Source organism: Centropristis striata, chromosome 17 (genome assembly GCF_030273125.1).
Source record: "Centropristis striata isolate RG_2023a ecotype Rhode Island chromosome 17, C.striata_1.0, whole genome shotgun sequence".
Taxonomy (NCBI): Eukaryota; Metazoa; Chordata; class Actinopteri; order Perciformes; family Serranidae; genus Centropristis; species Centropristis striata.
The window spans coordinates 13,062,375-13,073,813 of NC_081533.1; the positions used below are offsets into that span (position 1 = coordinate 13,062,375).

The 11,439-nt window shown below is 36.4% G+C and overlaps 1 protein-coding gene across 1 annotated transcript in view; it reads left to right on the forward strand.

The window, feature by feature from the left end:
* dvl2 (dishevelled segment polarity protein 2) overlaps positions 1-7,171 on the forward strand; it is a 29,022-nt gene extending 21,851 nt beyond the window's left edge. Inside the window, exons 12-15 of the mRNA XM_059355431.1 lie at positions 1,375-1,506; positions 3,244-3,420; positions 3,852-4,076; positions 5,489-7,171. Coding sequence (XP_059211414.1) covers positions 1,375-1,506; positions 3,244-3,420; positions 3,852-4,076; positions 5,489-6,051 — 1,097 coding nt within the window. The 3' untranslated portion in view covers positions 6,052-7,171. The remainder of the gene's footprint in view (positions 1-1,374; positions 1,507-3,243; positions 3,421-3,851; positions 4,077-5,488) is intronic.
* Positions 7,172-11,439: the final 4,268 nt, after the last annotated feature.

Sequence of the window (11,439 nt, forward strand, 5' to 3'; positions counted from 1 at the left end):
TGATTTCCACTGGAGTTATTGCTGCTTTACAATGAATCACTTTTAGTATTTGATACAATGCCCCAACTTCAGGGTTGTTGCAAATCATCGACATATACCAGACTGTGAAATGAATAAATAAACCCCCTCCCTATCATTTAGTAAAAGGAAAATAATGCAGCTTTTGTGTGTTTTTAATACAAACCACCCTGGCATTCTCTCAACAAACTGGCATTAAAGGGTTAAAATTCTGAAAATGAAAATATTAGGTAATTATGATCTGATTTTTGATGTGGACATTTTGTCCTCTAAGGACATCAAAGGGCCCAGTTTTTGTTTTAGTTTTTTTGCACTGAAAAGAGAAAATTGGTAACCAACTTTAAGAAATTACTTCAATTGGTAACTCTAATGAATTAAGTGGTTTTGTATCAAGTTAACAAGTTAGATTGACAGTATCTTTGAAATTGAGTTTCACTTAACCCTGAGTTTACACACTTGTACTGCTTAGTGCATAAAATGCACTCTTAAAAATATTATACATTATTATATTCTACTTTAATTGCAAAATTGGTTTCAATGGATCAACCTTAAGAATGTAACTATTGTTTGTACACAGCATATTTTATTATTAGTAATAATAATAATAATACATTTAATTTATAGAGCGCTTTTCAGGGTACACAAAGACACTTTACAGTTAGAACAGTTAAAATGCAGTTAAAGATACAACAAACAGTTAAAATCAACAACAAAGTTCACACATTAAAAGCAGTTCTGAACAGGTGAGTTTTGAGGAGTTTTTTTTTATGTGGATTGATCTGAGCAGTCTCTGATGTTTTTGGGTAGAGAGTTCCAGAGGGAGGGGGCGGCGATAGAAAATTTTAGCCTTACTGCAGGAGCCGAGCTGGAAATAACAAGAGCAAATCAAAACGCACAATCTTGCCAAAATTCATGCCAAATGCATGAACGCAGTTAAAACTATTTACTAATGAAGAATGAAAAGCGTGTGAAATGTGCTCAACCTGCCCTGAGGTATTTTGACTGGGGTTTTATTTAGTTTTTTTGGTCAACAAAATTCCTTTTTCAGTGTTTTAGGGTGGATATTGAAGCCCTGAATGATTTTCATCCTTGTGTAGTATCTTTTTCCTGTTTCACTCTCCTGTTTTTCTCCTCTAATGATGTTGGCGCGAGCATCATCTTTCACATCTGTCTCTCAGCCTTTGTCGCTCTTGTTACGTGATGTGATAAATGATGTCTGCTGCTTTCCTGCCTTTGATCTCCACCTCAAAGTTCCACGTCTAGCCTCCTTGTTTTGACCCAGATTTCACCTCTGGGTAATCTGTCATGTCGACACGTCCTTCCTCTTTCCTAAAATGCCCTTCTGTCTCTCTCCAGGTTTCGATGACTTCAACTTATCACTGCACTCTGACATGGCATCCGTTGCCAAGGCCATGGCCTCGCCAGAGTCGGGTCTCGAAGTCAGGGACCGCATGTGGCTTAAAATTACCATCCCCAACGCCTTCCTCGGTAAGACTAAACAGCGGAGACGAGGCATAATAGAGTACATTAGTTACATGAACTGTGTGTGCCTCACAGGACTTTACAGGGCAGCCATTATGTTCTCAGAATTAAAACCGTGTGACTTGTACAGAGAAAAAAAACAAACCCAAAGTGCCTGCTTTGACTAAAAACATCTGTTAAATTGGAATCACCTGCCGCTGAATCACAAGAAGAGTTTTCTTTTTTTTTTTTTTACATAAACTACATTTTGGGCTTTTTAAACACACTGTATGTAATTTCTGCTGCAATCAAAACATTAACAAAACACTTTGATGATGTGGTGAAGCAGCGTGGGATCATGGGAATTGTTGTCTTTAATGTTAAATAAACACAATCCTTGATGTAGATATTGAATTACAGCCTGACTTATATGTGATTTTTGAGACTGATACTGATTTTAAAGGGGGGAATAACCGTTTTGGCGGATGATAGTAATTTTTTGAGCTTGAATGAAAATATTTTTCATATATTTTATGTGGATGCTGCACTGATTTTTCATCAGTCTGCAAAAAAAAATTCTAAACATAAACTTTATTAAATAATATTTAAAATTGTTAAAATTAAATTTTATACATTATACAAACAATGTCAGCCAATTCTAAAAACTGAGACAATAAAGAATAAATGGGAATAAAATAAATACCTTTATAAACATCATTACTGTTCACTTTCAGTCAATTGCTGACTATAACAAAAATATCTTCTTTTTTCTTCTTTTAGTTTTCTAGATAATAACCAAAATAATTATCATATCAGGCTAGATATCAGTTCTTAAATTAAACTCTTATGAGTTATTTTTGTTGTTATCATTATATTTGTCCAAACAAACATACCTTTACCTTGTACCAGGCATTAAAATGAACAAGAAACTGAAGAAAACAAGGGTGGTCTAGTATTTATTTTCCATCACTGTATCTGCCACTCACAGCTTATTATGCTGGTTTATCTACATAGAAAACAGCTTTCATTATCAAGCTGTGTAACAACGTTTTCTTGTTAGTTACTGAATTTTCCACTGGAGCTTCTTGATGAAAATACTGCAAACCACAAATCGTTTGCCCCCATGTGGAGTATTATTTTATTGTATCTGTATAATTTGCAACAAATTTGTAGTTAATTGTTGTCTTTTTTATTAATTGTTTTCTTTGTATTTTATACTGTAAAAAAAAAGAGAGTATACATTTTTGATTATAATTTTTGGTATTTTATTTTACTTTTTTTTGTGTAGATACTACATTTGTTTTTATTTTTTGTATTTTATTACACTTAATATTTATAGATAGTATTTTTTTCCATTAGTAGTATTTTTTTTAACTTCGTATGTATGGATGGTATTTCTATTTTTTATTTTGATCTTTTGATCTTTTTGTATTTATTACACAATATAAATAGATATGAATCTATATTTTTGTATTTTATTACACTTATGTATAGATAGTATCTATATTTTTATATTATACTTAATATATATAGTATATATTTTTATGTAATTTAAACTTATGTATAGGTAGTATATATTTTATTTTTACAGATTTAGTATTAATTTATAATTATAATTTTGTTTGTTTATTAGATTTTCTATAGATTGATGATGTTCAGTTATTTAACCTTATATTATTAAGTATACCTGGACATTTTTCTCACAGATATTTCCTTTGGGTTGAATTAAATTCTTCTTCGTGTTTCATGTCGTGTCACCACCAGGCTCAGACGTGGTGGAGTGGCTCTTCCACCACATCGAGGGCTTCCAGGACCGCCGTGAAGCCAGGAAGTACGCCAGCAACCTGCTGAAGGCCGGCTTCATCCGGCACACCGTCAACAAGATCACCTTCTCCGAACAATGTTACTACGTCTTTGGAGATTTAAGCGACTGTGAGAACTGTGAGTAACTCGAAAAAACACTGACCTCAAAAAAACTGACCGGCTCAGCCTGCATGAAAGTTACACTTAATCACATTTGCACACATTCCTTTTGTGGACACACTGACGGTTGCAATCATGTGACGTTTCAGTTATGGAACGATTTCTTTAATGTGCTGCCATCTCAGAAAACACTCGATAACATGCAGAAAAAAACAAACCGTTGCAAGCTGTAGCAGATATCACAGCTTTAGACTACACCCATTTCCTTGGCTTAAGTGTGACTTTCTCATTTCTTATGCATGCAAAAGAAAAAATGAATGTCAAATGGTAATATCTGAGGACACGGACGTAATGAGTATCTGTTGTAGATCTTTATCTGCAGGAGTATCACACGTTTGCTTGTTAATCCGTCTCGTTCACTCCTTCCATTGTTCTTGTCTCTCCCTCAGACATGGCCAACCTGTCCCTGAATGACAATGACGGCTCCAGTGGGGCCTCAGACCAGGACACCTTGGCCCCCCTGCCTCTCCCCGGGGCCTCCCCGTGGCCCATGATGCACACCTTCCCCTATCAGCCCTACCCGACACATGCCTTCTCCAGCCAGCCGCCTCCGTACCACGAGCTCACCAGCTACAGCTACGCCCCCGGCAGCACGGGCAGCCAGCACAGCGAAGGTGAGCGCAGACAGCATTCAGGTTTCACCCTGATGAGAAGCGTGTTAAAAAATCTGAAGGGACATTCAACAATCTGAAATCTTCGGCTATTATGTCTGTTAAAAAATCTGTTAACCCTTAATAGGGCACTCATTGAAATACTTGCAAATTCCAAATTTCAACCCTAGAGAATATTGGAGGATATTACATACAGCCAGAATGTGTAAAAAAAAACAAAAAACATACAGACCTGGAGGAGGGGGGTAATATTTTGAGTGGCAAATCTACGAGAAAAAAATGTGGAGATTTATGAGATTTAAAGTGGTGAATCTGCTAGAAAAAGTTGCTTTTTTCCACTTTTTTCTCATAAATCTGCTACTTTTTTTCTTGTACATTTGCCACTTTAATCTAGTAAATTTGCAACTTTTTTCTCTAAATATTCTCAAATGTCATGGTGTCATTGTCTGTGACGTAGCCTGATCTTTGCTGATTAGCTGGAAGAAATCCATGTGGTTCTACAACCAAGCAGAGACATGGAGACCCCATTGAGATATCCACTGAAGTTACCAAATATAGTTCTTCGCCCGATAAAGGGTTAACCCTCTAGAGTCCATGAAAGCACCTGCACATTACTTCTTCATGGCGTGAAGACATAAAAATGAAGCAACGTCGAGCTTTGCCATCAGCTTCCCTCTAAAGTTCTGGCTTGAAACCCAATGCCAGATTTAAAAAAAAAAAAAATTACAAATATATTTAGCATAAGAATATAGAACTAGAGAGTATCCTCATTTTACCTGTTATATGTTATATTTGCAACCTAAATTAATTTTTGCAACATTTAAAATTCTGTGTATTGAAATTTAATTTGATCAGATTTGATGTTTTCCTTTGTTTCTTTTGGGTTCAAAATTTAGTAATTCACGTAAGTCAAAGTTAAAAATTAATTATCAGGACATATAGAGGAGGTTGTTCTGAAAAAACTGAAACCAACATGGCATGGTAAAGATGTTTTCACAGATTTTTTTAAAGGACATAATAGCAAGATTTCAGAGGGTTAAACAATCTTCACCATGTAAAAAAACAAAGTAAAAAAAGTAATATTAGTTAAACTTTTTTCTGAAAATATTACTGAATATGTTTTTTTTACACATTCTGGCTGTATGTAATATCCTCAAATATTCTCTAGTGTTGAAATTCGGAATTTGCAAGTATTTCACTGAGTGTCCTATTAAGGGTTAAAAAAAAATCCGTCCACAAAACAGGATAACAGTAATTTTCAGTGTTGACAGTGCAGGAGGCCTCGAGCTACACAGTCTCTTTAAGTTGTTCATGTTTGACTAACTGGTTGGAAGTCTCTGGAAGTCGATGGTTAAAGCTGGCTTAACTACACAAACCGGCCCGGTCACCTAACGGCACTTTCTTCCCGCCCGCAGGGAGCCGAAGCAGCGGCTCGACGAGGAGCGAGGGCGAGCGCCGTCGCAGCACTAAAGGTCCCGGCAGCACCGTGGGGGGAGGGGAGAAATCCCCCTCTGGCGGTGGCGGCGGCGGAGAAGGCGCCGACTCCCGCTCCGGCAGCGGCAGCGAATCGGAATACTCCACCCGCAGCAGCCTGAGGCGCGGCCACGGCTCGGCCGCCCCCAGCGAGCACAGCCACGCCTCCTCCCAGCGCTCGCATCATCACCGCATCCCCCAGCCGCCCCACATGTCCCCCTACCCGCCGGGGATCCTGCCTTACAACCCCATGATGGTGATGATGGTCCCCCAGCACCCACACCCCGCCATGGCGGCCGCTCACGCTCTTCCTCACGCGCAGCAGATGGCCACAGCACCCATGCACCCGGCTCTAGGCCCGCCCCCCTCCTCCACCCCGGGGGGGCCTCCTGGCGCCCCGCCCACCCGTGACCTGGGCTCCGTTCCCCCGGAGCTGACTGCATCACGCCAGTCCTTCCACCTGGCCATGGGAAACCCCAGCGAGTTCTTTGTGGATGTCATGTAGTTGGTTTTTTTTCTGTCTTGGTGTTTGGTGACCAGTCATGTGAAGTTAGTGTACGGTTCCCACTTGCTTTGACGAGGATAGCTTTCCGAGCACACAAGGGCCTATTGGATTGAGGGCACTTGTTACAAATTTGGTCAGAACAGGGTTTAATGTTGACAAAGAAAATGAGACAAAATAAAAACAATTAACGGTCTGACTATGTCTCTTCAAAGTCTAGATTCTCTCATTAAAATCCACTACATAACAGTTATTTTACCATCCTAAATACAAAAAGACAAGCTCTACTTCCTTATCTCAGCAGTGAGCTTTTTTTTTCTCAGAAAGCACAAGATTGTAATTGCTTATCAGAGCTGTGCTGCACTATGGTTTTTTCAATCCTCAAACCCGAAATATAACCTTTTTAGGAGGGTAAACACTTTCCTGAATGAGCTACGAATGTCAGAGCTGTTCAATGTCAGGAAGCTCACGGACCACAGTTTGACACTAGAGGGCGCCAGGTACACGTGTACTTGAAAAGGATTCAATCCTGTATGAATATCTGGATCACCATGGCAGTTGTCGGCAGCACAGGAGTATGTTGAGTGCCTTACTCTTTGCGTTCTTAGAGACGTTTTCACACTCCAGGTACACAAAACAAATCGTTCCAGCATTGTTTGACAATGACCTTCTCTGTATATATCTACTACTCTTATGTAAATGAAACAATACAGAACAGCAAGCTCTAATGTGAAAAGAAAATAGGTCCAAAAATGTCAGGTGAACTTTAGTTATCACTGTCTAGGCCTAGTCGTCAAATAACTCTTATTGTGAGGAGTTTTCGGTATGGGACTGTAGAGGCTTAACGGTACTAATAGGTGACAAGACAAGATGCTGAAAGCGGTATTTTATGATTTACATACAGTGTATATCTTAAGTTACTGTGATCCAAATGCCCCATGCTTATTTTTATGTTACTGACTCGCATTATTCACCCATTTTCATTTTTGTATGAGTGACTATATAAATCATGTATAACCGAACTATTAAGGTGCTAAATGAAGATTCAACATTTCAAAAAAAAAAAGAATGACATGGACAGTGTCACATTGTTTGATTTCATATCGCCACCTTTGTTTGTGTACTTGAGAATAAATTTGATACTTAACATGTTGCCCGGACTTCATTATTTTAAGAAAGGGTTCCAGAAGTCAAGAAGTAGACTTAAGTAACAGGTTTGTGTTTGCTTTCAGTGTTTGTCTCGCTCTGTGTTGTTAATCATTCAGAGAAAACTAAGTGTCCTGGGGCAAGCAAAAGTTATGCATTCAAAATGTTAAACTAAATAGAAGGTTGGTGTGTTGGACTGTGTATACAGGTACATCTCAAAAAAATTGAATATCATGAAAAAGTTCAATATTTTTTGTCAATCATTTCAGAAAGTGAAACTCATACATTATATAGATTCATTACGCGTAGAGTGAAATATTTCAAGCCTGTTTTTCTTGTAATTTTGATGATTCTGGCTTAGAGATAATGGAAACACAAAACTCAGTGTCTCAGAAAATTAGAATATTGTGAGAAAGTTGAATATGTGAGTCCTCAGTCAGTCAGTGGTGATTTGGGGCCATGTCCTCTGCTGCTGTTGGTCCACTGTGTTTTCTGAAGTCCACAGTCAACATAGCAGCCGTCTAGCAGGACATTTAGAGTCTTCATGCTTCCACAAGCTCTTTGGAGATGCTGGTTTCATTTTCCAGCAGGACTTGGCACCTGTCCACACTGGCAAAGGTACCAAAAGCTGGTTCAGTGACCATGGTGTTACTGGGCTGGACTGGCCAGCAAACTGGGCTGACCTGAACCCCATAGGAGTCTATGGGCTGTTGTCAAGAGGAAGGTGAGAGACACCAGGGGCCGCAGAACCACTGCGTTCTGCGCACGCCGCAGCGACCCGCGCATCTTTTGTTAAATCCGACCTGAAAAGTTAAAAAAAAAAGTAAAGAAGTAAAAAGGACAGTGGTGGAAGAATTTTTCAGATCCTTTACTTCAGTAACAGTACTAATACCACACTGTGAAATGACTCCATTCCGCTCATTTTAACTACCTAATAAACTTTTAAGTGGTTTAATTTATAAAAATGGGTAATAATTTTAAATGTAACATGTTTTTCATTTTAAATCTTGACCTGAAGAGTAACTAAAGCTGTCAGCTAAATGTAGAGGAGTAAAAAGTACAATATTTGCCTAAAAATGTAGTGGAGTAGAAGTATAAAGTTACATAAAACGTACATAAAAGTACCTCAAAATTTTACTTTAAGTCCAGTACTTGAGTAAATGTACATAGTTACTTTCCACCATTTCTACCTGCCTCTTCAAACTTATACATATCAGTTAAGAGTCCTCCTTCAGACGCTGTATGAGGATTAAAGGGATAGTTTCTGCATTATTATACAAAACTTGGTACAATTACTGTCAACATGGTGCCGTAGGCTGATCTCCTACATGCCACCAAGTATTAATGCAGTAATTAATGCAAAAGGAGCCCAACCAAGTATTGAGTGTATAGAAATGAACATACCTTTCAGAAGCCTGACATTATGTCTTATATCTTATGTAATATTCTAATTTTCTGAGACACTGAGGCTTATGTTTTCATTTTCTCTAAGCCAGAATCATCAAAATTACTAGAAATACAGGCTTGAAATATTTCACTCTATGTGTAATGAAGCTATATGATATACCTTCTGCTACAGCAATATGTCTACCTGCATCATATAGTCATGGACAAAAATTCTTAGACCACCCTTTTTCTTCAATTTCTTGTTCATTTTAATGCCTGGTAAAAATAAAGGTACATTTGTTTGGACAAATATGATGATCACAAGAAAAATAGCTCATAAGAGTTGAACTTAAGAGCTGATATCTAGACATTTTCCATCGTTTCCTTGATAACCAAAATCATGACCAAGAAAAATGTCTAGATATCAGCTCTTAAATTCAACTCTTATGAGCTATTTTTGTTGTTAGAGTTTGGGGTTGGTGTTTCAACAGAAACTTTATTTAGAGTTGTGAGTCACAACTCTAAAATAAGTTTTTAGAGTTCATATATACATGAAATAAATATTTAACCCTTTGATGCACAACATGGATCAAAAATGACCCAAATTATTTTCCCATATTGCTTAATGCTTGCTGTGTGTTTCTGTGCTCTCTCGCCGTACCGGCTTACTTTCACCCCTTACTTGTGACTGATTATTACATTTATTTTGTTATTATTTGTTTCCAGTCGCATGTTTAGGCAACAAAACTTCTCTGTTTACAGGGGGGGAAATCATAGTTTGGGGTTAAAATCTTCTATCTATGGTTAAAATTGACCATTTCAAAACTTCACCAGTTATAAAATGTTTTCTTTTCCCAGTGCCTCATGGGATATGCAGTTTAACATCAGCAGTTAGGGTCATTCAAACAGCAGAAACTTATAAAATAATACAAGACAATAAATGTACTTCATTTAAAAGAAAAATCAGTACAATACCGAAACGTATTGCTGCCACACACACAAAAAGGCTCAGTATCATGTTATAACGTAATAAGTTTCACATTATAACGTGATACTGAGCCTTGTGTGTGTGTGTGTGTGTGTGTGTGTGTGTGTGTGTGTGTGTGTGTGGCAGCAATACGTTTCCGTACAATAACCACATACAATTATGAAAGATTTTCTCACAGGTCTGGTTCAATCTTAACGCAGCTTATTTTATAAATTGATTATGTTTTGAATGTAAAATCTAACACAAAAGGTTAGTAGAAACTATAGCTGTGTAAAAAGTTAAACATTTCCTTGCTGTGAGTAAAATATATATATTTTTTTACCACTGGTGCCTCTATAAGGACAATATAATCGAAACATCTAGGAATTACCTGTATTTTCATTAAATATTTATTTCATGTATACACTGTAATAAATTATGCTGTAGTCATTTCATTTTACTTAATATTGTTGATAAAATGTATTAAATATAAATGCATCCTTGATTTTGAGGCAGTTGTTTAAGTAATTTTAATATAAAAATGTTTGAGATAGAATCTACTTATTTTGACCACATTAAATATAATCTTTATGTGTATGTAATTCTAAATCAAGAGAATTTTGAATGAATCCAACACAATAGAATTAGTCCGTTTTTAATTGACACTTAACACTTCCTGTTAAGTTGTTATTAACTCAACTTGTAACGTAGTTAGATTTAATAAATAATATTGCGTGCAATCTGTTGCCTCAATTTTATTGAGTAGCTATTATTTATCTTTTTTTTTTACAGTGTATATGATGTAGGTAGCGTATTGCTATAGCAGAGAGTAGAAGTATTGCTAAAGTGCTTTTAACTTAACTAGGAAAGTGAGGAAAAGCTCCTAAAATTAAACACCTTAACTGCAGCCATTTGGATCATAACAGTAAATTTACTTTATGCTTACTTTATTTTTAAATTGGCAGCTTGCTCAATTGCAGCCTTGATAAGTAAATTTTGATTTTACTATCAATCACAATCTTGATTGATTGTTCTTAAATGAAACTTGATTAGATCAACAGTGCTGCTGTTCTGATTAAATCAGCTCCTCCCGACTTCAGTTTCTATAAATAAAGCCAGAATGCATAATAAAGGAGAAGGGTGTGGCTGTTCTGTTTAATGATTCTCTCCAAGGTAATGTAATGGAAACTTTGCCTCCTTTGAATATCTGGCTCTAGTTGGATTCTTCTTTGTTTCTATGTTCCTAAATGTCTACAGTATTTTCAGTAGTATTTTCATTAAATATGTATTTTATGTAAACACAGCCATGGAAAAAAATATTAGACCACCCTTTTTCTTCAATTTCTTCTTCATGGCTTTAATGGCTGGTACAACTAAAGGTACAATTGTTTGGACAAATATAAAGTAATTTTAAATAAAGTTATTTTACAGATACATTCTTTAAAAATATGGCTAATATACAGTTCAAATCTGTATTAATGAATGTATCTTAAAGTGTTTTTTGTTTTACTTTCATCTGACGGCAAGTAGCGACTTTTTACCCTTTTTTTTTTAGACCTTTTTTGTATTAAATTCAAAGTTTTACTGTAAGAAAACAGACATTTGCAGGTTACATTCAGCAATATGATGTGTATTTTTTGTATTTTTACATATTTTTTATAATTCAGAAAGACCATTAAGCGATTGAAAATCTAAAGTCATGGAAAATGATTAGACACATCCTTGTTTTCTTCAATTTCTTGTTCATTTCAATGCCTGGTACAACTACAGGTACATTTGTTTGGATAAATATAATGATAACAACAAAAATAGCTCATAAGAATTTAATTTAAGAGCTAGTATCTAGCCATTTTCAATGATTTTCTTGATAATAACCAAAATCATTATCAAGA